At 39.4% G+C, this 27,778-nt stretch overlaps 1 protein-coding gene across 3 annotated transcripts in view; it reads right to left on the reverse strand.

Moving 5' to 3' along the window:
* Positions 1-10,895, reverse strand: part of LOC127010017 (protein amalgam-like) — a 37,684-nt gene extending 26,789 nt beyond the window's left edge. For all 3 annotated transcript variants that reach the window (XR_007762784.1, XM_050883722.1, XM_050883721.1), the window contains exons 1-3: positions 10,709-10,895; positions 2,608-2,681; positions 1,522-1,671 (exon numbers count right to left, since the gene is read on the reverse strand). Coding sequence is in view for 2 of the 3 variants with exons in the window: in XM_050883722.1 (XP_050739679.1) it covers positions 1,522-1,671; positions 2,608-2,667 (210 nt within the window). In the remaining variant the exon portion in view is untranslated. The remainder of the gene's footprint in view (positions 1-1,521; positions 1,672-2,607; positions 2,682-10,708) is intronic.
* Positions 10,896-27,778: the final 16,883 nt, after the last annotated feature.

Consider the following 27,778-nt stretch of genomic DNA (forward strand, 5'->3'; position numbering starts at 1 on the left):
TGTTTGTTTTGGTTGTGGGATAGGCTGTTTGATGTGTGTGTGTTCGTGTGTGTGTTTTTTTATTCCTCCTTTCTCTCCTTCTCCTCCTATATCAGTTCCTCCTGTTAGTGTTCTTTATCATTCCCTTTCTTTCTTCTAATTCTTCTATTCCTGTTTTCTTTATATTTCTAGTTTTCTTTTCCTCTTTCTCCCACTTCGTTATTTTCCTCTCTTTCCTCTTCTTAATTCAAACTGCCTTCATTCTCCTTCATCTTCCTTCTTCTCCTGCTGTTATCCCTCCTCCTCCTCCTTCCCTTAACATTACTTTTCCTCCCCTTTACTTAATCTCCTTTTCATTCCTTCCCCTTCCCTCCACTTTTCCTGCCGACACCACCACGCCCATTCCATACAACCATTCCTCCTCCTCCTCCTCCTCCTCCTCCTCTTTACACTCTACTCCATCACCAGGTCCTAACAACTCCCTGGTGTATTATTTTCCCTCTCTCCCTTTTTTTCTCCCCTCCTCCTCCTCCTCCTCGCATGCATCTCTCTCCCTCTCCCTCTCTCTCTCTCTCTCTCTCTCTCTCTCTCTGCTATTATTGTCACCACCATTAAGTTTAACTACTACCATAAAACAACACCTCCATTACCCTTTACCTCCCATCACCACCACCATCACCACCACCACCATCATCATCTCTCATCTCCTTCCATTTCATCTTCATTACCTGCCCAGCATCCTAGCATACCTGTCCTCTTTCCCTCCTCATCCTCAACAAACATCTATTTTTCCTTCGCTTTCTCTTCCTCTTCTATCTCTTCGTTTTCATCTTTCCTTTCCTCAACGTTATTTTATTTTCTTCCTCCTTCCTTTCCCAACATAATAGCGTCTTCTCTGCCTCCCTGTTAACTCTTATCTGCAAAACTCACCTGACCTTCCCTTCCTCCCACTCTCCTCTGTCTCCCCCATCTACTCTCTTCCAGTCACCTTCCCTTCCCCACTCACACCTTCACCTAGTCTACCTGATCTTACCTGTCCATCTCCCCAATACAGATATAATACCTAGAATATAAATATCTTTTCTTCCATTTTAACTCCATTTCAAACTAACGTTCCCATACTTCTTCATTTCCTTTACTTTCCTTCTTTCAACAACCTTCCATTCCCCACTCACACCTTCACCTCTTCTACCTGTTCTTACCCGTCAAGTTCCCCAATACAAATATCCTCTCTTCCATTTTAACTCCATTTCAAACTAACGTTCCTATATTCCTCCTCCATTTCCTTTACTTTCCTTCTTCTTTTAACAATCTTCCCTTCCCCACTCACACCTTCACCTCGTCTACCTGTTCCTACCTGTCCAGTTCCCCAATACAAATATCTTTTCCATTTTAACGTTCTTATATTTCTCTTCCATATCCTTGCCTTGCTTATCCTTTTAACAACCTTACCTTCCCTTCTTCATTCTACCGTTCCCCATTATCTCCTCCCCAATTCCCTATGTGTTCCTATGTGTTCCCTCTCCCAACACCTTTGCTCACCTTGGCCGGGTACTGCACGTCGAGAGTATGCACAACCTCGATAGCGGGCGAAGTCTCGATGCGGCAGACGTACTGGCCCGCGTGGCTCCTTCGAACCCCGCTGAGCTTGAACGAGTTGCCTTCCTTCTTCAGCTTCATGGACTGTTTAAGCTGTGGAGGAGAGGGAGAGAAAGGGGAGAAGGGGTTAGAGATGGGTTTTGGAGAGGTGAGATAAGGTGTGCATAGTGACAGGTGTGAGGAGGTAATTAGCAGGTGAGAAAAGGTAAAAAGAACAGGTGTGAAATAGAGGGAAATGAGGTTAATTAGGATGTGGTTTGGGACAGGTGAGAAAAGGTGTGGATAGTGACAGGTGTGAGGAGGTAATTAGGAGGTGAGAAAAGGTAAAGAGAACAGGTTTGGATTATCATTAGTGTGAAATAGAAAGGGAAATGAGGTTAATTAGAATGTGGTTTTTGGACAGGTAAGAAAAGGTGTGAATAACAGGTGTGAATTGTAGAAAATGAAAGTGAAGATGTGGTTTTGAACAGGTAGAAAAGGAGAGTGAATAACAGGTGTAAATATTAGAAAATAAGAGTAATGAAGATGTGGTTTTGAACAGGTAAGAAAAGGAGTGAATAACAGGTGTGAATTATAGAAAATGAAAGTGAAGATGTGGTTTTGAACAGGTAGAAAAGGTAAAAAGAAGAGTGAAACGGAGGGAAATGAGGTGATTAAGAGGTGATTTTAGACAGGTAGGAGTAATTAATAGAACACAGGTGAGATTTGTACAGGTGAGCAAGGTGTGAATTGTAGAAAATGAGAGTGAAGATGTGATTATAAACAGGTAGGAAAGGTAAACAATAAGAGTGAAACGGAGGGGAATAAGGTGGAGAGGTGATTTTAGACAGGTAGGAGTAATTAATATAACACAGGTGAGCAAGGTGTGAATTATGGAAAATGAGAGTGATGTGGTTTTGAACAGGTAAAAAAGGTAAAAAGAAGAGTGAAACGGAGGGGAACGAGGTGATTACGAGGTGATTTTAGACAAGTAGAGGTAATTTACAGAACACAGGTGAGATTTGTACAGGTAAGGACAGGTGTACTTACCAACATGTCACCCACGAAGAGGAGGCGATGCTCACCGTCCGGCTGAATGTGTTTGAACATGAGGACGTGATCACCTGTTGAACATGAAGGTGACTAATTAACCGCGGATTTCCTACAAGAAGACCTCACCAAGTTACAGGAATGGAACAAAAAGTGGCTGCTACAATTCACTGAGGAAAAATGTAAAGTCCTGCACCTTGGGAGGGGATATCCAGCACACCAATACCACATGGGAAACACTTCACTATCCACCACAGAGGCAGAGAAAGACCTGGGAGTGTATGTTACCAGGCTACCAGTGAAGGGATATCCAGCACACCAATACCACATGGGAAACACTCCACTATCCACCACAGAGGCAGAGAAAGACCTGGGAGTGTATGTTACCAGGCTACCAGTGAAGGGATATCCAGCACGCCATTACCACATGGGAAACACTTCACTATCCACCACAGAGGCAGAGAAAGACCTGGGAGTGTATGTTACCAGGCTACCAGTGAAGGGATATCCAGCACGCCAATACCACATGGGAAACACTCCACTATCCACCACAGAGGCAGAGAAAGACCTGGGAGTGTATGTTACCAGGCTACCAGTGAAGGGATATCCAGCACACCAATACCACATGGGAAACACTTCACTATCCACCACAGAGGCAGAGAAAGACCTGGGACTATATGTTACCAGGCTACCAGTGAAAGCCGAATCCGTGCCAATCGCAGCGGACTGGTTAAGATTAACAAGAGAAAATGTTGTTCCCTGAGAGCTCAACTTTACTGACTGACTGAATATCTACCTGCCTACTAACTAAATCACTGACTGACCGTAAACAAAAAAGGTGTCCAATTGAATTAAAGATATGAGGATCACCTGTCGAAAGAGTTCAAATTAATTAATCAAAGGTATATAGGTATAGGTTAAGTTTAGGGTTTCTTCAAACACATGATAGCCAGCGCCTCATGGTATAAATCAACAAAGAATGACCTCACTTTGTCGTATAGAAAGTCTCATTAGTAAGGAAGCATAGATGAATTTTCTGAGTCAAGACCTATACTAACTATTTGGGGTTTTGTTAGGTTAAGTTTAGGGTATCTTCAAACATATGATAGCCAGCACCTCATGGTATAAATCAACAAAGAATGACCTCACTTTGTTGTATGGAAAGTCTCATTAGTAAGGAAGCATAGATGAATTTTCTGAGTCAAGACCTATACTAACTGTTTGGGGTTTTGTTAGGTTAAGTTTAGGGTATCTTCAAGCACATGACAGCCAGCACCTCATGGTATAAATCAACAAAGAATGACCTCACTTTGTTGTATAGAAAGTCTCATTAGTAAGGAAGCATAGATGAATTTTCTGAGTCAAGACCTATACTAACTGTTTGGGGTTTTGTTAGGTTAAGTTTAGGGTATCTTCAAGCACATGACAGCCAGCACCTCATGGTATAAATCAACAAAGAATGACCTCACTTTGTCGTATAGAAAGTCTCATTAGTAAGGAAGCAGAGATGAATTTTCTGAGTCATGACCTATACTAACTGTTTGGGGTTTTGTTAGGTTAAGTTTAGGGTATCTTCAAACACATGATAGCCAGCACCTTATGGTATAAATTAACAAAGAATGACCTCACTTTATCGTATAGAAAGTCTCATTAGTAAGGAAGCATAGATGAATTTTCTGATTCAAGACCTATACTAACTGTTTGGGGTTTTGTTAGGTTAAGTTTAGGGTATCTTCAAACACATGATAGCCAACACCTTATGGTATAAATGAACAAAGAATGACCTCACTTTGTCGTATAGAAAGTCTCATTAGTAAGGAAGCATAGATGAATTTTCTGAGTCAAGACCTATACTAACTGTTTTGGGTTTTGTTAGGTTAAGTTTAGGGTATCTTCAAACATGATAGCCAGCACCTTATGGTATAAATTAACAAAGAATGACTTCACTTTATCGTATAGAGAGTCTCAATAGTAAGGAAGCATAGATGAATTTTCTGAGTCAAGACCTATACTAACTGTTTGGAGTTTTGTTAGGTTAAGTTTAGGGTATCTTCAAACACATGATAGCCAGCACCTCATGGTATAAATAAAAAAAGAATGACCTCACTTTGTCGTATAGAAAGTCTCATTAGTAAGGAAGCATATATGAATTTTCTGAGTCAAGACCTATACTAACTGTTTGGGGTTTTGTTAGGTTAAGTTTAGGGTATCTTCAAACACATGATAGCCAGCACCTTATGGTATAAATTAACAAAGAATGACCTCACTTTATCGTATAGAAAGTCTCAATAGTAAGGAAGCATAGATGAATTTTCTGAGTCAAGACCTATACTAACTGTTTGGGGTTTTGTTAGGTTAAGTTTAGGGTATCTTCAAGCACATGATACCCAGCACCTCATGGTATAAATCAACAAAGAATGACCTCACTTTGTCATATAGAAAGTCTCATTAGTAAGGAAGCATAGATGAATTTTCTGAGTCAAGACCTATACTAACTGTTTGGGGTTTTGTTAGGTTAAGTTTAGGGTATCTTCAAACATATGACAGCCAGCACCTCATGGTATAAATCAACAAAGAATGACCTCACTTTATCGTATAGAAAGTCTCATTAGTAAGGAAGCATAGATGAATTTTCTGAGTCAAGACCTATACTAACTGTTTGGGGTTTTGTTAGGTTAAGTTTAGGGTATCTTCAAACACATGATAGCCAGCACCTCATGGTATAAATCAACAAAGAATGACCTCACTTTATCGTATAGAAAGTCTCATTATTAAGGAAGCATAGATGAATTTTCTGAGCCGACCTATACTAACTGTTTGGGGTTTTGTTAGGTTAAGTTTAGGGTATCTTCAAACACATGATAGCCAGCACCTTATGGTATAAATTAACAAAGAATGACCTCACTTTATCGTACAGAAAGTCTCAATAGTAAGGAGGCATAGATGAATTTTCTGAGTCAAGACCTATACTAACTGTTTGGGGTTTTGTTAGGTTAAGTTTAGGGTATATTCAAGCACATGACAGCCTGCACCTCTTGGTATAAATCAACAAAGAATGACCTCACTTTGTTGCATAGAAAGTCTCATTAGTAAGGAAGCATAGATGAATTTTCTGAGTCAAGACCTATACTAACTGTTTGGGGTTTTGTTAGGTTAAGTTTAGGGTATCTTCAAACACATGATAGCCAGCACCTTATGGAATAAATCAACAAAGAATGACCTCACTTTGTTGTATAGAAAGTCTCATTAGTAAGGAAGCATAGATGAATTTTCTGAGTCAAGACCTATACTAACTGTTTGGGGTTTTGTTAGGTTAAGTTTAGGGTATCTTCAAGCATATGATAGCCAGCACCTTATGGTATAAATGAACAAAGAATGACCTCACTTTGTTGTATAGAAAGTCTCATTAGTAAGGAAGCATATATGAATTTTCTGAGTCAAGACCTATACTAACTGTTTGGGGTTTTGTTAGGTTAAGTTTAGGGTATCTTCAAACACATGATAGCCAGCACCTTATGATATAAATCAACAAAGAATGACCTCACTTTGTCGTATAGAAAGTCTCATTAGTAAGGAAGCATAGATGAATTTTCTGAGTCAACACCTATACTAACTATTTGGGGTTTTGTTAGGTTAAGTTTAGGGTATCTTCAAACATATGATAGCCAGCACCTTATGGTATAAATCAACAAAGAATGACCTCACTTTGTTGTATGGAAAGTCTCATTAGTAAGGAAGCATATATGAATTTTCTGAGTCAAGACCTATACTAACTGTTTGGGGTTTTGTTAGGTTAAGTTTAGGGTATCTTCAAACACATGATAGCCAGCACCTCATGGTATAAATCAACAAAGAATGACCTCACTTTGTCGTATAGAAAGTCTCATTAGTAAGGAAGCATAGATGAATTTTCTGAGTCATGACCTATACTAACTGTTTGGGGTTTTGTTAGGTTAAGTTTAGGGTATCTTCAAACACATGATAGCCAGCACCTTATGGTATAAATTAACAAAGAATGACCTCACTTTATCGTATAGAAAGTCTCATTAGTAAGGAAGCATAGATGAATTTTCTGATTCAAGACCTATACTAACTGTTTGGGGTTTTGTTAGGTTAAGTTTAGGGTATCTTCAAACACATGACAGCCAGCACCTCATGGTATAAATCAACAAAGAATGACCTCACTTTATCGTATAGAAAGTCTCATTATTAAGGAAGCATAGATGAATTTTCTGAGCCGACCTATACTAACTGTTTGGGGTTTTGTTAGGTTAAGTTTAGGGTATCTTCAAACACATGATAGCCAGCACCTTATGGTATAAATTAACAAAGAATGACCTCACTTTATCGTACAGAAAGTCTCAATAGTAAGGAGGCATAGATGAATTTTCTGAGTCAAGACCTATACTAACTGTTTGGGGTTTTGTTAGGTTAAGTTTAGGGTATATTCAAGCACATGACAGCCTGCACCTCTTGGTATAAATCAACAAAGAATGACCTCACTTTGTTGCATAGAAAGTCTCATTAGTAAGGAAGCATAGATGAATTTTCTGAGTCAAGACCTATACTAACTGTTTGGGGTTTTGTTAGGTTAAGTTTAGGGTATCTTCAAACACATGATAGCCAGCACCTTATGGAATAAATCAACAAAGAATGACCTCACTTTGTTGTATAGAAAGTCTCATTAGTAAGGAAGCATAGATGAATTTTCTGAGTCAAGACCTATACTAACTGTTTGGGGTTTTGTTAGGTTAAGTTTAGGGTATCTTCAAGCATATGATAGCCAGCACCTTATGGTATAAATGAACAAAGAATGACCTCACTTTGTTGTATAGAAAGTCTCATTAGTAAGGAAGCATATATGAATTTTCTGAGTCAAGACCTATACTAACTGTTTTGGGTTTTGTTAGGTTAAGTTTAGGGTATCTTCAAACACATGATAGCCAGCACCTTATGATATAAATCAACAAAGAATGACCTCACTTTGTCGTATAGAAAGTCTCATTAGTAAGGAAGCATAGATGAATTTTCTGATTCAACACCTATACTAACTATTTGGGGTTTTGTTAGGTTAAGTTTAGGGTATCTTCAAACATATGATAGCCAGCACCTTATGGTATAAATCAACAAAGAATGACCTCACTTTGTTGTATGGAAAGTCTCATTAGTAAGGAAGCATATATGAATTTTCTGAGTCAAGACCTATACTAACTGTTTGGTGTTTTGTTAGGTTAAGTTAAAGGTATCTTCAAACACATGATAGCCAGCACCTCATGGTATAAATCAACAAAGAATGACCTCACTTTGTCGTATAGAAAGTCTCATTAGTAAGGAAGCATAGATGAATTTTCTGAGTCATGACCTATACTAACTGTTTGGGGTTTTGTTAGGTTAAGTTTAGGGTATCTTCAAACACATGATAGCCAGCACCTTATGGTATAAATTAACAAAGAATGACTTCACTTTATCGTATAGAAAGTCTCATTAGTAAGGAAGCATAGATGAATTTTCTGATTCAAGACCTATACTAACTGTTTGGGGTTTTGTTAGGTTAAGTTTAGGGTATCTTCAAACACATGACAGCCAGCACCTCATGGTATAAATCAACAAAGAATGACCTCACTTTATCGTATAGAAAGTCTCATTAGTAAGGAAGCATATATGAATTTTCTGAGTCAAGACCTATACTAACTGTTTGGAGTTTTGTTAGGTTAAGTTTAGGGTATCTTCAAACACATGATAGCCAGCACCTTATGGTATAAATCAATAAAGAATGACCTCACTTTGTTGTATAGAAAGTCTCAGTAGTAAGGAAACATATACGAATTTTCTGAGTCAAGACTAATAGTAACTGTTTGGGGTTTTGTTAGGTTAGATTAGGTTACAATAGGGAATTTTCTATCACATGATTCGCGGGAACTTATGGTATAAATCGACATAGGAAAACCTCATTGTGTCAGATAATGTCTGATTAGTAAGAAAGCAATTATGAATTTGTAGCGAGGGGGGGGGGATGTTACTCGCTAAATCCCTTTTAGACGACCACTATGGGTGTGATGGTATGTGGTAGCGTGGTCGTAGTCTATATTCCCGAGCGCTGGTCCCGGATGGTAAGGCCTCAGGACAAGTGAACATTCGTTCCGAGGTTTGTGACCAGAAGGGCGTTACTTGTGTGATTAATTATGGAAGGTGGGAGGATTTCCGTGTGAAGCACTTGTGAGACAGCGTTAAGAAACTGGATGATGATAATGTACTATGGGGGGGGGGGGGGGGAATGTGTAAGGGTAAAGTAATCTCAAATGAGCAACAAACAGGCTCCAAATGATAACACTCACAGTAAGGTTGTATATAAATATGCATTTGGTTTTATTTTTTCAAAGGTTAGCGGAGTACTAAAAAAAATGACTAACTGACAGGCTGTATGCCTCTAATCTATCTAGCTACCGGCACAAGGGAGATTTGAGGAATACACTTAATGCTTAGCTCTGGTTGCTGGAGGAGGAGGAGAAGCAAGAGCTGGCGTGAGCGTCGGGCTCGGCAGGGGACGTCCACATGGGAAAGGGGCGGTCCTGGTGATGGACAGACGGGCGTCGCTTGATGTGGAGAGGGAGCAGCTCGGGTGGTGTGAAGAGGCGGGCGCTCGTCGTGATGTAGGGAGCAGCTTGGGGCAGTGGTATATCGGCCACCAGGGCAGTCGAGGGGCAGGTTACCCCGCCATACAAGTTCCCATCCTGTAGTCCGTCTCACACAGCAGGCCGTGGGTGGTTTTTCGGGGGGGGCTGAGTGGAGAGATGGACACCTCTCTCACTCAACTCCAACTCGCTGCTTTTCTTGCTTCCTGCTGCTCGTCTCCTGACTAGCCCGCCTCACACAGCAGGCCGTGGGTGGTGTGTGGGTCGGGGGCTGAGTGGAGAGATGGACACCTCTCTGACCAGCCCGCTTCTCTGTGTTTTCTCGCTGCCGCTCCTTGCTATAGGGGTGTTCGTCTCCTCACGTCTCCCAAGCTTGTCTCTTGCTGCAGTGGTGCTTGTCTCCTCACTGACCCGTGGGTCTCCTTGCCCTCGCCTTCTCGCTTCTGCTCCTCGCTAAGCTCCTCCCCCTTCTTCACGTGACTCCCTCTCGGCATTACAATCAAACCCTACCTACCTAACTAGTTATTGGTTTCTTGGGGGGGGTTCGAGGCTTTGAGATGAGGGATTTCAGTAACTCTCGTTCATGATATTTACTCATTCGCTCGCCGTGTTATCTTCTCATAACCTTTTACGCACTTACATTCCTTAGCCACCCATTCACTCCCTCACTCATTCACTCTTTCACTCATTCACGCTCCCACTCATTCACTCTTTCACTCATTCACGCTTACTCTGTCACTCACTGACTTACTCACATTCTCATTCACTCACATTCGGACCGTTACAAATTTACTGAGTTCATATATATAGTGACTGTTTGGGTTATAGTTAGGTAAGGTCAAGGCTCTTTTCAAACACACGACAACCAGCACCTTATGGTATTAATCAACCTTGTAATGATTAAGAATGAGAATACTCTGACTTTAATCAATAACAATCGAATACGAATTCACCCTAACACAGTATTCGAATGTACTTTCCAACTCCCTACTCCATCCAACCCTCCTATCCTCTCTTCCCTCTTTCCCTTGCCCACCTATTCCCCCTTCCCTTCATCTGTCAAACCCCTAATCCAACCCCTTTCCAATTCATTATCCTACCCTTATTCTTCCTTCCCTCTATCCTCCCTTACCCCCTATTCTCCCTTCCCTTCCTCTATCAAACTCCCTATTCAACCACTTTCCCTTCCATTATCCTCCCTCTATTCTCCACTTCCTCTATCCTCCCTTATCCCCTACTCTCCCTTCCCTTCCTCTATGAAACTCCCTATCCAACCCCTTTCCCTAACCTAACCTAACTTAACCTAATCTAACCTAACCTATACTAACCTAACTTAACCTAACCTAACCTATACTAACCTAACCTAACCTAACCTAACCTTCCCCTACTCTCCACCTCCTCTATCCTCCCTTACCCCCTCCTCTCCCTTCCCTACCACCCCCCCTCCTCTTCCCCCCCCCCCTCCTCACCTTGGTTCTCCACTTGGCAGGGGAAGGTAATGTCCCCGCCGGTTTCCACGGAGAAGTGCTGCCCCGTGGCGGTGAAGACAGGCGTGATATCTGGCTGCGTGTATTCCTCGTCATCGTACTCCGTCACCTCGTCGCCGGGCAGATCCTCGTACTCGTAGCGGTCATCATAGGTCACTTGAGAGCCGACTGTGGCGGGGGAGAGAAGGAAGGGGGTGAGTAAAGGTGAATATAGAGAGAAAAAACGAGTATAATGTGAAAATAAAAGGTTCCAAGGTGAATATTTAGCGACGGACGAAAAATACAGGTGTGAAAAAGTGAGTTAGGGAGAGGGAGAAAGGAAATTGTGAGATAAAAGTGAAGATAGAAAGAGAAAAGGTGTTAGTGAGGGTGGAAGTTGAAATGAAGAAAGAAAACGAATTAAATGTGAAAATAAAGGTTCCAGGGTTAATATTTAGTGACGAACGAAAAATACAGGTGTGAAAAAGTGAGATAGGGTGAGAGGAAGGAAACTCTGAGATAAAAGTGAAGAGAGAGAGAGAGAGAGAGAGAGAGAGAGAGAGAGAGAGAGAGAGAGAGAGAGAGAGAGAGAGAGAGAGAGAGAGAGAGAGAGAGAGAGTGTTAGTGAGGGTGAGGTGAGAAAAACGAAAGTGAGAGAGCAGGAAAGGACAAATGGGAGAGGATGAAAAGCAGGAAAAAAAGGCGAAATAAAAAAAGTAAAGAAAGGAAAAAAGGAAAATAAGGAAAGGAAGGGAAGGAAAGAAAGGAAAAGGGGAGAAAGAGAATGGAGGAGGAAATGAAAGAGGATGAAAGGCAGGAAAAAAAGGCGAAATAAATGAAGTAAAGAAAGGAAAAAAGGAAAATAAGTAAAGGAAGGGAAGGAAAGAAAGGAAAAGGGGAGAAAGAGAATGGAGGAGGAAATGAGAAGATGTAAAGCAGGAAAAAAAGGAGAAACAAATGGAGTAAAGAAGGAAAAGGGAAGAGAAGGAAAAAATGGAAAGGGGGAAAGAGAATGGAAGAGGAAAGGGAGAGAAGAAAGGAAGGGTGAAGGGAAAAATGATAAAAAAGAGAGAAAAGGTGAAAGAAAATAAGTGTGAAAGTAAATTTAGGGGCAGTAATTAGCGGGCTTTTTTTCATTATTGTTTTTTTTTTTTAAGCCCTTGATCCGTCTCCTTTCCTGTAAAAAAAAAATAGAGAAAAAAAGGAAAGTACAAATGTGAAAACAGGTGTGAAGGTGAAAATTAAAGAGAAAGAAAGCGATATAAAAAAGTGAGAGGATATTTGTGAAGATGAAAATTAAGAGGAAAAGGAAAATAAATATGAAAAAGAGATGAGAGGAAGAAAATGCACAAGACAAAAACAACATAAAAAAGTAAAAAAAAGGTAAAACAACTGTGACCTCTCTCTCTCTCTCTCTCTCTCTCTCTCTCTCTCTCTCTCTCTCACTTAAGTCTCCTTTGCTTTGCTTGCATGGTTAATACGCTTAGTCGACACACACACACACACACACACACACACACACACACACACACACGAATATTTAACACGCGTCTCCCCTCAATCCATTTTCTTTCATCCATTTTCTTTAAGCCTCTCTCGTGTATTTGACCTTTACCCCGTTTTCTATAACCACCACGTAACAAAACAACTAACAAAAATACACGAAAAAAGCACCAAAAATAAAACAAAAACAAAATAAAACAGAAAAGCAACAAGGGATTTCGTTTCCTGTTTGAATCTGTGTTTGCTTGGAGTGTGGAAAACGGGAAGAGGAGGAGGAGGAGGAGGAGGAGGAGGAGATGGAGGAGGAGGAGGAAGAGGAGGAGGAGGAGGAGGAAGAGCGACAGGCTTTCAGGAGGAGAAGGAAATCCGTTGATCCTAAATCGTTTGAAATCAGAGTAAATCCACCTCCGAAAGCGATGGATAGGATGGGATGGGATGGGATGGGATGGGATGTTATGGGATGGGATGGGAGAGGAAAAGCATAAGACAGAAATATGTAGGTAGGAAAGGTAGAGGATGGAATGGGAAAGAATGATAAGCGATTGGAAAAGGAAGGGAAGGAATGGCAAAGGAAAGGAAGGGGAGAAGAAGGGAAGGGGAGGGAGAGAATGAAAAAGAATGAGATGGGAAGGAAAGGGAAAGGAAGGGAAAGAAAGAAACGGGAAGGGAAGGGAAAGGAGAGAAAGGAAAAGAATGAGATGGGAAGGAAAGGGAAAGGAGGGGAAAGAAGAGATCAAAAGGGAAGGGAAGGAAAGGGATAAGATGGGATAGGATAGGGAAAGGAAGGGATGCGAAGGGGAGGGATAGGAGAGGATGGGAAAGAATGAAATGAGAATGAAAATGAACTGGAAGGGAAGGGATGGAAAAGAAAGGGATGGGAATGTACTGAAATAGAAGGGATGGAATTGAAGGGATGGAAAGGGAAGCGATGGAAAGGGAAGCACTAGAGAGGAAGAGGAAGGTAGAAGAGAATGAGAAGAGAGGGAATGGGAAGGAAAAAGATGAGAAAGGAAAGGGGAGATGGGATGAGAAGAGAAAGGATAGGATGAAACAAGAGAGGAAGAACATGGAAGAGAAGAGGAAGAAAAGAGAAGAGGAAAAAGAGGAGGAAAAGAAGACAAAGAGGAAGAAAAAGAAGAGGAAGAAAACAAAATCAAGAGGAAAAGGAAGAGGAAAAGAAGGAAGAAGAGGAAGAAAACAAAACGAAGAGGAAAAAGAGGAGGAAAAGAAAACAAACAGGAAAAAGAGGAAGAAAACAAAATCAAGAGGAAAAAGGAGGAAAATAAGACAGAGAAAGAAAAAAGAAGAGGAAGAAAACAAAATCAAGAGGAAAAAGAGGAGGAAAATAAGAAAGAAAAAAGAAGAGGAAGAAAACAAAATCAAGAGGAAAGAAGAAAAGAAGACCAAGAGGAAGAAGAGGAGGAAGAGGACAACAATCTCGGCTTATTCCTCTTTCTTACCCTGCTTAATTTAGCGTGTCGGAAGGAGGGGAGGAGGAGGAAGAGGAGGAGGAGGAGGAGGAGGAGGGGAAGAGGATGAGAGGGAGGAGGTCTCTTGGGGGTAAGGGTGAAATATGGGAGAGAATAAGAAGAAGAGGAGGAGGAGGAGGAGGAGGAGGAGGAGGCGTCAAGATAGAGAGATATAAAAAGGAAAGAGAAGAAAAAAAGGGAGACAGATAAAGGAAGAAAAAGGAAGAAGAGAAATGAATAGGAGAAGAAGGGAAGGAAAAGGGAAGACAGGAAGAGAAAAGGAAAGGGAGAGAAAAAGGAGAGGAGGAAGGAGAAGAAAAGGGAGAGAAGGGAAAGGAAAGGAAGGAGGGAAGGGAGGAAAAAGAAAAAAAACACAAAGGAAGGGTAGGAAGGAAGAGAAAGGGAGAGAGGAGATAGGAAGGGAGGAAAAGGGAGGGAGAAAAGAGAGAGAAAGGAGAGAAAGGAAGAGGAGAGGGAGAGAGAGAGAGAGAGAGAGAGAGAGAGAGAGAGAGAGAGAGAGAGAGAGAGAGAGAGAGAGAGAGAGAGAGAGAGAGAGAGAGATAGAGAGAAGGGGAGGAAGGGGGTAGAGAAGGAAGGAAACCAGGGTGAGGAAGGAGAGAGAGAAAGGAGGGGGGTAGGGAGATAGAAGGAAGAAAGGACGGGAGAGGACGAGAGAAAGGGAGAAAGGGAGGGGGAGAGAAGGGGGAAGGGAGGTAGGGAGGGAAGAAAGGAAGGGAGAGGAAGAGAGAAAGGGAGATAGGGAGGGGTAAAGGAGGGGAAGGAGGTAGGAAGGAAGAAAGGAAGGAGGAAGAGAGAAAGGAGAAAGGGAGGGATAGAGGAGGGGGAAGGGAGGTAGGGAGGGAAGAAAGGAAGGGAGAGGAAGAGAGAAACGGAGATAGGGAGGGGGAGAGGAGGGGGAAGGGAGGTAGGGAGGGAAGAAAGGAAGGGAGAGGAAGAGAGAAAGGGAGGGATAGAGGAGGGGGAAGGGAGGTAGGGAGGGAAGAAAGGAAGGGAGAGGAAGAGAGAAAGGGAGAAAGGGAGAGGGAGAGGAGGGGGGGTCAGGGGGGGGCGTTATCAGATCAAGTACAAATTAGGGGGTGGCGGCCCGGGCTGATGATGGGCTGATAGTATGACCCCCCTCCCCCCCTCCTCCTCCTCCTCCTCCTCCTCCTCCTCCTCCTCTTCCTCCTCCTCTCCCCTCTCCTTCCTTCCTTCCCTTTGTTTTCGCCTGTCAATCTTTTTTTTTCTTATCTCTGTTCCTGTTTTTTTTCTGAGATATTTTTTTTCTCTTTTTTGTTTATTTGTTTTTAATTTTGTCTTCTTTTCTTCTATTTTTCTCTCCCTTTTTTTCCAATTTCTTAACTACTCTTTTTATTCTCTTTTCCTCTTTTTTCTTCTTCCTATTTTCTTTTCTCCTTTTTTTCTTACTTATTTTTCTCTCTTTTTCCTTCCTTTCTTTCTTCTTTTTTTTCCATATCCTTCTTTCTTTTCTTTTCTTTTCTTCTCTTCTTTTTCTTCTTGTCATTTCTTCTCCTTTCCTCCTCCTTTCTTTCCTATTTCCTCTTTTCCTTCTCTTCCTCCTCCTCTTCCTCTTCCTTTCCTCTTTATACCCAAACAATCCTGCTCTCCCTATCTTCCCTCCTTCTCCTCCTCCTCCTCCTCCTCCTCCTCCTCCTCTTCTTCCTCCAGTCCAATACGCTACAGTACCCATTCCACTCTCTCTCTCTCTCTCTCTCTCTCTCTCTCTCTTCACTGATAACGCAACGACTGTAAGCAACGAGAGAGAGAGAGAGAGAGAGAGAGAGAGAAAGTGTTCTTGAGGGACGTATCATAACTCTCTCTCTCTCTCTCTCTCTCTCTCTCTCTCTCTCTCTCTCTTTTTTTCCTCCATTTTTTCTCTCCCTTATTTTCCTCCGGGTAATTCTGTGTACTACAACAGTTAGTTTATTGATTTCCTCCTCCTCCTCCTCCTCCTCTTCCTCCTCCTCCTCTTCCTCCTCCTCCTCCTCCTACTCCTCCTCCTCCTCTTAATCTATACATAATTCATTTGATGTATTTTTGGGGGTTGAAGTTGTTTTCATGTGTGTGTGTGTGTGTGTGTGTGTGTGTGTGTGTGTGTGTGTGTGTGAGAGAGAGAGAGAGAGAGAGAGAGAGAGAGAGAGAGAGAGAGAGAGAGAGAGAGAGAGAGAGAGAGAGAGAGAGAGAGAGAGAGAGAGAGAGAGAGAGAGAGAGAGAGAGAGAGAGAGAGAGAGAGAGCAAGAAGGAGGAGGAGGAGGAGGAAGAGGAGAAGATGAGTGAAAATGAAAAGTGATAAAAAAGAAGAAAAAGAAGTAAAAAAAAGGAGGAATAAAGAGAAAAAAATAAAGAGGAAGAAGAAGAAGAAGAAATAAAGAGAAGGAAAGAGGAGGAAGAGGAAGAAAAATACAGTAAAAAAAGAAAATTGGAAATAAAAGAACAAAAATAAATAAAAAGAAAAAAAGAAAACCAAAGAAATGACGAACACACACACACACACACACACACACACACACACACACACACACACACACACACACACACACACACACACACACACACACACACACACACACACACACACACACACACACATACCTAATAATATCTCCCTACCCGACAAAGCCTTTTCATAACAAGACATTTTTACACTTTTCCTTCCCCTCCAAAATATGACAACAAAACCTTTCCTCCATCATTCTCTCCTTTCCTCCATGTTGTCCCTCCTTTCCTCCACCTTATGTCCCTCCACTTTCTTCCATCTTTCCTCCCTTCTTCCTTTTCCTCCATGTTTCCTCTCTCTTCCATATTTTCATCTCCTTTCTCTTTCACTTTCACTTCCATCTTTTCTTCCTTTCCTCCACTCTTTCCCTATTTTTTCCTCCCTTTTTTTTCCTCTCCTCTTCTCTCTTCCGTCTTCCCTTCCATCTTTTTCCTTCTTCTCTCCATTTCTCCTCCTCTTTATCTCCACTCTTTTGTATCTTTCCTCCACTTCTTCCTTCTTCCCTTTCCTTCACTTTATTTGTCTATCTACCTTTTATCCTTCCTTCCTTCCTTCCTTTCTCTTTTCCTTCGTTTATCTTTCTATTCCTTCGTTCCTTCCTTCCTTCCATCCTTTCTTTCTCTCATTTCATTCATTTTACCACTTCGAGAGAGAGAGAGAGAGAGAGAGAGAGAGAGAGAGAGATAAGGTAAATATGTTTCTGGGATAATATTTTTGGGGTCGTTCTTTGATACAAGGAAATTTAGGGTATTTTTTTTTTAGGGACAAAGAGGAAAATGGGGACAAAATCTGAGGACAATTTCTTTTTTCCTCGTGAAGACAAAAATTGGGTTAGTGTGAAGAAGACAAGAAAGAAAACAAGGTAAAGGTGTGTGTGTGTGTGTGTGTGTGTGTGTGTGTGTGTGTGTGTGTGTGTGTGTGTGTGTGTGTGTGTGTGTGTGTGTGTGTGAGTGTGTGTTTTACGAGCCTATATATTTTCACGCTAAACCAAAACAAACAAAAACGAAAGTGAAAAAACAAACACACACACACACACACACACACACACACACACACACACACACACACACACACACACTAAAAATAATAGAAATGCAAATAAAATAATAAATAAACGAAAATTTCCGAAAACGCAGTTAAACACACACACACACACACACACACACACACACACACACACACACACACACACACACACACACAAACAGGTATTCCTTTATGCCTTTGTCTTTTCCTTTATCCTCTTTCTTCATTCCTCTTCCTCTTCCTCTTCTTCCTCCTCCTCCTCCTCCTCCTCCTCCTCCTCTTCCATTCCCTTCCACCCTGTCAAGTCGATCCTGTGAGAGAGAGAGAGAGAGAGAGAGAGAGAGAGAGAGAGAGAGAGAGAGAGAGAGAGAGAGAGAGAGAGAGAGAGAGAGAGAGAGAGAGAGAGAGAGAGAGAGAGAGGATGCTTCAAACTTACGAATTCATCATTTAAATTCTTCTTGTAAGGAATAAAAACATGAATAGGAGAAAAGAATCTTGAGAGAGGCCTAAATCTCTCTCTCTCTCTCTCTCTCTCTCTCTCTCTCTGACCAACGCACTCACTCATATTAAGACCTTTCTCCTCCTCCTCCTCCTCCTCCTCTTCCTCCTCCTCTTGTCGACCTCTTACACTTCTTATTGACAGCTCCTCCTCTTGTCTTCCTCTTCTACCTCGCCCTCTTGCCCTGTATGTCAGTCTGTCTGTCTGTCTATATGTATGTATGTATGTATGTATGTATGTGTGTCAATGGGTGTATTTTTTGTGTGTGTGCGTGTTGTTCTACTTCGTGTGTGTGTGTGTGTGTGTGTGTGTGTGTGTGTGTGTGTGTGTGTGTGTGTGTGTGTGTGTTCGTGTGTACTTTGCCCGTTTCCCTAAATGTGTTGGGTTCCCATTACGCTGGAATGTGTCATAATCTCTCTCTCTCTCTCTCTCTCTCTCTCTCTCTGAAACACACACAACCACAACCACCACCTTTTTCTCTCTCTCCTTTCCTCCACTCTCGTCCATCTTCCCTCCACTCTCTTCCACCTTTCCTCCACTCTGTCCCACCTTTCCTCCACTCTTTTTCCTACTCTTTCCTTACTTTAACACATTTTCTTAATATTTTCCTCCATTTCTTCCTTCTTCTGTCTCCTTTCAATCCCTCCCCCCTTCCCCTTTATCACCTTCCCCCACTCCCTTTTCAAAAACACAGGTAATCATCAACATATCGCAAAACACAGGTAATCATCAACATATCATATTCCCATCGTATCATTTATACCTGGGCCTCATTAGTTGAAGGTGATAATGCGGGCAGATGTTACGCGGCGGCCAGGTGAGCGGGGATCGATGGCTCGGTGCCCGGACAGGTAGTTAGGGCAGGTAAAGTTACGTGAGTGAAAGTTTGCAGCCGCCAGGTCGCTAATATATACCTGTACGTCTGTTGATCCAGGTGTATGTGTGTGTGTGTGTGTGTGTGATAGATAGATAGATAGAGAGATAGATAGAGAGAGAGAGAGAGAGAGAGAGAGAGAGAGAGAGAGAGAGAGAGAGAGAGAGAGAGAGAGAGAGAGAGAGAGAGAGAGAGAGAGAGAGAGAGAGAGAGAGAGAGAGAGAGAGAGAGAGAGAGAGAGAGAGAGAGAGAGAGAGAGAGAGAGAGAGAGAGAGAGAGAGAGAAGGACAAGAGAAAATAGAATACATATGAGAAGAAAAGAAAGAAAGAGAAAGAAGAAAAAAAGAAAAATGACGAGTGTGTGTGTGTGTGTGTGTGTTTGTGTGTGTGTGTGTGTGTGTGTGTGTGTGTGTGTGTGTGTGTGTGTGTGTGTGTGTTTCTGTTTTCTAGTTTATCTTTTTTTTTTTTATCTTTTATTCAGTTTTCTTCTTTGTTTTCTTTTTCTTTTTGTTTTTTTCCTGTTTTTTTTTTTGTCTATGTTCCTGTTTTCTATTTTACTTAATTTTCTAATATTTTCTTCAGTTTCTTTCTTTCTATCTTTATTTTGTTTGCTTTTCTTTATCTTTCTATCTTCATCTCTCTTACTAAGTATCTATCAATCTATCTACCTACATTTTTCTCCTTTCTCCTCTCTCTCTCTCTCTCTCTCTCCTTCCTTTATTTCCTCCCTTTCCTTTACTGTTTCACTTTATCTCCCTATGTCTGTCTTTCTTTCTTTTCACCCCCCCCCCCTCTCTCTCTCTCTCTCTCTCTCTCTCTCTCATTCGGGCGGCGCGGCGGTAACACTCAGCATAACAATCACCCATTCACGTCCAGAACCGGTATTTTGGGAGGGGGAGGAGGGGGAGAAGGGGGGAAGGGGGGAGGAAATAGAGGTCAATCCCCAACCTGGCTCCCAAACACCGATTCCTAACTTGTTTTATACGCGTTCGCTGGTGATGTGACGCGTTCTGAACCTGTTTTGTACGTGTTTGTGACCTGTTGTTGTTGATAATATTGTTGTTGTTGTTTTTTTGTTTTATTATTGGTAGTGTTTGTTTTGTTTATTGTCTTTAGTTAACAGGTTTTTTTATTTGATTTGTTATTATTTGTGTTTTCTATGTTTTCTTTTTTTTTCCTTTCATTCATTTCTCCCTACTGTATTCTTTTCCTTCTTTCCTTTATCCTTATTTTCCTCCCTTCCTTCTTCCTACATTCCTTCTTTCCATTCCTTTTTTCCTTCCTTTAATTCTTTTCTTTTTCCCTTTATTTATTTCTCCCTATCGTATTCTTTCCCTCCTTTCCTTCTTCCTTATTTTCCTCCCTCCCTTTTTCCTACATTCCTTCTTTCCATTCCTTTATTTCTTTCTTTCTGTCTTTCCTTCTAACGTAACTTTCTCTATTTTCCTTACTTCATTCATTTCTATCTTCATTTCTTCTTTATTTTCTTCCTGTTTCTGTTCCCTCTTTCCTTTCTTCCTTTCTTTTCCTCACCTTATTCTTCTATTCTTTCCTTCCTTCCTTCCTTCCTTCCCTTCACTCTTTTATTTCCCTTCCTTCCTTCCTTCCTTCTTTCCAGTCTCTTCTCTCCCTCCCTCCACCTCCTTCCTCCTTCCTTCTACTCTCCCTTCCACTCTCTCTCCTTTTGTCTCCTTCTCTCTTCCTCCACTTCTCTTCCTTCTTCCAATATCCCTCCAATCTCTTACTCTTCCTTCACTTTCCTCCTTCCTCTCCTCCAGTTTCCCTCCACTTCTTCTCTCCTTTCCTCCACTCTCTCTCTTCTCCTGTTCACCTTTTCTCTCCCTTTTTATTCCTTTCCTCTCCCTTCCACAATTATCCCTCCACTCTCTTCTCTCCCCTTCCACTTTCCCTCCACCTCTTCTCTCCCTTTCCTCCTCTCCTCACAACTTCCACCCCATTTAAACACTTTACATGATAATGAGAGAGAGAGAGAGAGAGAGAGAGAGAGAGAGAGAGAGAGAGAGAGAGAGAGAGAGAGGGAACAACAGTAAAGGCGAGATTAGTATATTATGATACTGGTGATGACGTCCTTAAGTGCCGACAGGAGGAGGAGGAGGAGGAGGAGGAGGAGGAGGAAGGAGAGGAGGAGGAGGAGGAGGATATGAAGTGAAAGGAGTGTAAGATGGCGCAAAAATGAAGAAAAGGATGAACAGGAGAGGAAGAAGAAATGAGAAGAGGAGGAGGAGGAGGAGGAAGAGGAGGAAGAGAAGAGAGAGATGAAAGAAGACAAAGAAGGAAGAGAGATTGAGGGAGGAAGAAAACAAAGTGAAAAAAAAACGAAATAACGAAAATATTGACAGAAAGAAAAGACGGAGAAAAGGAGGAGGAGGAAGAAAAGGAAGAAGAAAACAAGGGTCAGAAAACAGGAGGATAAAACCTGATCACGGAGGAAAAGAAGATAAGAGAGAAAAAGAAAGAAAAAAAGAAGAAAAAAGGAAAAATGAGAACAGAAAAAGGAAAACACCAGCTGAAGAAAACAAGATAACAAGAAAACAAGAAAAAAAGAAGAAAAAAAGAATATGGAAATAAGAAAACTAACAAGATTTTGATGATGAAGAAGAAAGAGAAGATACGAAGAAAGCAATAAACAAGAAGAGGAAGAGGAAGAAAAGAGAAGATTGGAAATAGAGAAAGAGGAGGAGGAGGAGGAGGAGAAGAGGAGAACGTAAGAAGAGAAAGAGGAGGAGGAGAACAAGAGGAACAGGAGGGAGATAAGAAAAAAGCAAGAAAAGAAAATGAGAAGAGGAGAGGAAAAGAAAGAGGAGGAGGAGGAGGGGAAGAGAAAAGAACGTAAGAGAAAGAGGAAGAGGAGGACAAGAGGAAGAGGAAGAAGATAAAAGAAAGTAAGAAAAAAGGAAATGAGAAGAGGAGAGGAAAAGAAAAAAGGAATTAAGAAAACAGAGAAAGAAAAGAAAGAGGAGAGAGAAGGGAAAGAAAGGTAAAAACAAGAGAAAAAAGAGAAAGAAGAAAAGAAGAAAACAAAATAATAATAAAACACAACGCAACAAGAAAATATCAAAGGGAAGCGAGGCGAATGAAGAGGCGGAAGACGAGAAGGAGGAGGAGGAGGAGGAGGAGGAGGAGGGATAAGATGGAAGGAGGATAGATGAAACGAGAGGCAATGTGGAGGAAAATGGAGGAAAGAAGGTGGAAGAATAGCAAGTGTGGAGAAAACAAATGATGTGGAAGGAAGAGGAGGAGGAGGAGGAGGAGGAGGAGGGGAGGAGGAGGAGGAGGGGAATGAAATGAGAGAGCTTTTACGGAGAGAGAGAGACTTCCACTACCACTACTACTACTACTACTACTACTACTACTACTACTACTACTACTACTGCTACTACTACTACTTCTACTACTAAAAACTCTCACTTTCTCTTTCCCACAAGCAAGTGAATTGAAGTGTTACGAAAGTTTTAATTAAGGACAGGTGTGTGCAGGTGTGTGTGTGTGTGTGTGTGTGTGTGTGTGTGTGTGTGTGTGTGTGTGTGTGTGTGTGTGTGTGTGTGTGTGTGTGTGTTCTTGTTTACGATATTTTTTTTTTCTTCGTTTTTGCTTTTCTCTATTTTGAATTCATTTTTTTCCTGTTTTTTTCCTCTTTTTTGTCTTCATTTTTATTATTTTCTTCCTTCTGTTCTTCTTTCTTATTCTTTTTATTTTTTTCCTGTATTTCTTCCTTTCCTCCTCCTCTTCTATTTTTACTACCATTACTACTACTTATTCTTGGTTTCTTTCTTCTTTTTCTTCTTTTTCTTTTTTTTCCTCTCTTTGTCATCATTTTCTTTTTTCCTCCTCCTCTTCTTCCTTTCTAACTTTTTCTTTATCTTATTTTCTTTTCTAACTATTTCTTTCTCTTATTTTATCCTCTTCCTCTTCTCTCTTACTTTTTTTTCATCCTTACTTTTTTCTTCATCTACTTCACCTTCCTTTCCTCTCCCTCCTCCTCCTTCTACTACTACTACTATTACTACTACTACTACTACTACTACTACTACTACTACTACTACCATCACCACCCATACCAAACCAACAACCTGAGACCAAATAAATAAAAAAGTAACAAAAAATAAACAAAAAAAAAAGGAGAAGTATAAAATTTCAGCATCTTCAAGAATCTCAGGTGTAAGGTTGCGTCCAGGTAAGACAGGTAAGCAACTCATTAACCTGTGAGAGAGAGAGAGAGAGAGAGAGAGAGAGAGAGAGAGAGAGAGAGAGAGAGAGAGAGAGAGAGAGAGAGAGAGAGAGAGAGAGAGAGAGTAGATAGATAGATAAAGAGAGAGATAAGAACAACAGAAAACAAAATAGATATAAGAAGAGAAAAGAAAAATGAAGAACGAAACAGAAAAAGAGAAAAATGGATTAAAAAGGAAAGAAAATGAGAGGGAAAAAGAAGATAAAAGTTGGAACAAGAAAGAAAAAAACAAAACAAAATGATGACAAGTTATTTTTTTTGTGTGAGAAAAAGGCAAAGAGATAAAAGAGATATAATTGTGTGTGTGTGTGTGTGTGTGTGTGTGTGTGTGTGTGTGTGTGTGTGTGTGTGTGTGTGTGTGTGTGTTTGGATATTAAATGCAAACACGCCGTCCATCTTCCGTCCCTTGTATAGACGCTTGATAAACACAACAAAACATAAATCCAAACACATAATTCCCCTCCTCGTGTTTGCTTTACCTACGGACGGAGCGCGGCGATAAAAATTCATGGCGGGGGATGAAAAAAAAAAACACCGAAAAAACAAACGAAACGAAAAAATGAGATAAAAACGAAAAAAATACAAAAAACGACAAAAAGAGCATAAAAAATCGATAAAAATGAAAATAAAAGAAAACGAAGAAATCAAAACAAACGAAAACAACGAAATAAAATAAAAATAAAAATAAACAAGAGAAATAAACGAAGAAATCGATGAATAATGAAAAAAAACGAAGAAATTAAAACAAAAGAAAACAACGAAAACAAAACAAAAAGAAACAAAAACAAAGGAGAAATAAACGAAGAAAAACATAAAAAAATAACACGACTACTTTCCCACCGAGTAAATTTCTCTGCAAATATAAAAAAAGAAAACATAAATAAAACAAGACAAAATAATACAAGGAAAATAAAAGAAAAAGAAACAAAAAACAAAGAGAAATAAACGAAGAAAAACAAAACAAAAATAACACTACATATATCCCAGAGACAAAGTTTATCTGCAAATATAAGAAAATAAAACACAAATAAAACAAAAGACAAATTAAAAGACAGTAAAATAAAGAACAAGTTAGTAGATAATGAAGAAAAAAAAGACACGACTTCGCAGATTAAGTAAAGAATCTGCATAATAAAAAAAGATAAATATGAAAATAAAAGGCAAAATAAAAGAAATAGAAAGTAAAATAAGAGATTAATGAGAAATAAAAAAATATAAAAGAAAATATTATAAAAAAGAAAAAAAAGGAGTTAGCAGACATATAAAAAAAAGGTAAGAAACGAAAACGATATCCAAAGAAAAAAAATATTAAAAGGGAAAGATTATACAAAGAAAAACAATGACAAAGCATAATAAACAAAGGAAAAAAAAAGACTAAGTAGAAAACAAATAAATAGTGAAGAAAAATAGATATAAAACGAGAAAAAAATCCAAAGAAAAAAAAACGAAAAAAAAAAACACCCGCGCAAGATAAACACACTTTCGAATGCTCATAAATTTATTGGTGTTTATGCAAAGCCTTTAGTCTATGATGGGGCCGTCTTCGTTTGCATAGAGAATGTGAGGAGGAGGAGGAGGAGGAGGAGAAGGAGGAGGAGGAGGAGGAAAATGATAAGTAGGAGGAGGTACAACAACAACAACAGCAACAACAACATCATCAAAAAGAATAACGAAAAGAATGATGATAATGAAGATGATGATGATGAAGAGGAGGAGGAGGAGGAGGAGGAGGAAAATGATAAGTAGGAGGAGGTACAACAACAACAACAGCAACAACATCAAAAATAATAACAAAAAGAATGATGATAATGAAGATGATGATGATGAAGAGGAGGAGGAGGAGGAGGAAGAGGAGGAAGAGGAGGAATCTGTAAAAATATTTGCTATGTAGATTTATTAATGACACACACACACACACACACACACACACACACACACACACACACACTACACAAACAACAACAACAACAATCCATATATTTATTTCTCCGTCCAAACATTTCATATCCAAAAATAAACACATTATTATTACTTTTTGGAAACGGAGGAGGAGGAGGAAGAGGAGGAGGGAGATGACACACTCTTTCGATGTAGGGTGTATGTCTGTGTGTGTGTGTGTGTGTGTGTGTGTGTGTGTGTGTGTGTGTGTGTGTGTGTGTGTCATTCAGTTTTCAGATGTAATTCTTTTAGTCTTTTTCTTTATTTTTCCTTCTAGCTTCATATCGTTCAAGGAAAAGAGGAAAACACACCTTGCAACACATTTTCCATTTTTCGACAACGGGTGAGACTTTCTTTTATTTTCATTTTTGTCTTTTTATTTTTTTTCCTCTTGCATAAAGTGGATGGATTCTTGACGCATATATTCTCTCGTTTCTGGTTTCTCTTAAGTGATATTTTAACTTTATTTGTGTTTATTTTGCTTTATTTTTTTTTGGTTTTATTTTCTCTGTTTTGGTTATTCTTTATTTTTTGTTTTTTGGTATTTTCTTTTTGTTTTGTTTTGTTTTTCGTATATTTTTTATTTCTTCTTTATCAATTAGAGAAGACGAAAAGAGAAAATTAATGAAAAATATAAAGAAAAATTACAGAAGACAAGAAAGAAGTTGGAAAAGAAAAGAGAAAAAGACAAACTGTAGAAGATGAAAAGAGAAAATTAATGGGAAAAGAAGAGAGAAAAGATCAATAAAAGGGGAAGAAAAGAGAAATAATGAAAAAAATAATGAAGAAAAACAAAAGAAGACGAAAAAGTGGGAAAAGAAAAGAGAAAAGATAAATTAGCGAAAATGAACAGAAAAAAATAACGAAAAAAAAACATGGAAAAAAAGGGCTCTAGGACAAAGTAGCGGAGACACGCACTAAGGCAACGCGTAGCAAAGCGTATCCCCCGAACTGTATCTCTGGCTTCTCTTCTTTATTCATTCTTTATTAATTCTTCAACGAGACTCACCGATTCCAGGAAGGAGAAATACACGGGGCTGCATTTTATCGTGTATGTCGAGGCGGAAGGTTTTGAGTGTGTATATATAAGTTAAGGCGATTGAACTTTTGACTCCGTTCTAAATGTTAATCTTGTCTATCCGATTACTCCTCTTTTTTATAAGGATACGTTCAGCTTCATTACGTGGAAACAAGAAGCACGTTCCCCTGAATCACAAAATATATATACTGGTCAGGGTTTTTTTTTTCTTTCTATTTTTGGGATGTAAATGATTTTCAAGGAGGAGAATATTTGAGCAGCACGATATTCCCGAGTTAGAAATGAAGCACAAAGAAAATCAGAGAGGAAATATAACAAAAATTAAGAAAAACGGAAAAATAACAATAACAAAGAAAATCAATAAATAAATAACAAAGAAAATCAGAGAGGAAATAAAACAAAAATTAAAAAAACGGAAAAATAACAATAACAAAGAAAATAAATAAATAAGTAACAAAGACAATCAGAGAGGAAATAAAACAAAAATGAAAAAACGGGAAAAATAACAACTTGACGCTTCGATATAGGAAAGGAAAATAGGAAAATATGAGGAAAAAAATATAAAACCATAAGTCTAATAATTGTTTCGAGTTTTGGGTGTATATTTTTTTTAGATAACACAGATAAAAGTATAATTAAATTTGTCGGAATAGAAGTCTAGTTTGTTGCTTTTGGGTGTATATTTTTTTTAGATAACACAGATAAAAGTATAATTAAATTTGTCGGAATAGAAGTCTGATTTGTTGCTTTTGGGTGTATATTTTTTTAGATAACACAGATAAAAGTATAATTAAATTTGTCGAAATAGAAGTCTAATTTATTGCTGGTTTTAGGAATATCACTTTTTTTTAATATGGAGAAAATCAGCGAGGAAAAAAAAAAACACTTGACGCTTCGATATTGTAAATGAAAACGACAGGAAAATATGAGGAAAAAAGTATTAAACCAAAACCGTCTAATAATTGTTTAAAGTTTTGGGAGTATGAATGATTTTTCGAAGTCTAAATAAGTTCCTCAGAAAAATAAGTAATTTGTCGTTGATTTTACGAATATCACTTTTTTTTTCATATGGATAACAGACTATAAAAGCACAATATTCTGGTTAGGATGACTCTGTTTCCAGTTTTAATAATACATTCGTTTTTAGAGACCACAGAGGCAGCAGGAAATTCAGGAGACAGACCATATACTTTCGATTTTTTGGGAATACGTTTAGCTATTTTTAGAGAACGAAATATAAACAGCAAAATATTCTGCTCGGATTTACTCTGTTTTCAGTTATAATGATACAATTGTTTTTAGAGACCACTGAAGCAGCAGGAAATTCAGGAGACAGACCATATATTTTCGACTTTTTTGGAATACGTTTAGCTATTTTTAGAGAACGAAATATAAACAGCAAAATATTCTGCTCGGATTTACTCTGTTTTCAGTTTTAATGATACAATTGTTTTTAGAGACCACTGAAGCAGCAGGAAATTCAGGAGACAGACCATATACTTTCGATTTTTTGGGAATACGTTTAGCTTTTTTTAGAGAACGAAATATAAACAGCAAAATATTCTGCTCGGATTTACTCTGTTTTCAGTTTTAATGATACAATTGTTTTTAGAGACCACTGAAGCAGCAGGAAATTCAGGAGACAGATAACATATTTTCGATTTTTTGGAATATAGTTGTTTTAGAGAACGAAATATAAACAGCAAAATATTCTGGAGAACGTCACATTTGTTTTCAGTTTTAAAGACATAAATGTTTTGCAATTAAGAAAAGATTCAAGCAACTAAACATTAAGGAGCAAATCTAATTGTTCTCGATTTGAAGAGAATAAATCGTTTTCAGGAGAGAGAACACACAATCAGCAGAGTATTCCACAGGCGGTCTATTATGTTTTCGATTCAAGAAACAAAATTGCCTTTCAGAGTAGAGAACATTCAAACAACAAAATATTCCTATAA

The sequence above is a fragment of the Eriocheir sinensis genome, chromosome 42, assembly GCF_024679095.1.
Source record: "Eriocheir sinensis breed Jianghai 21 chromosome 42, ASM2467909v1, whole genome shotgun sequence".
In the NCBI taxonomy this organism is placed as follows: Eukaryota; Metazoa; Arthropoda; class Malacostraca; order Decapoda; family Varunidae; genus Eriocheir; species Eriocheir sinensis.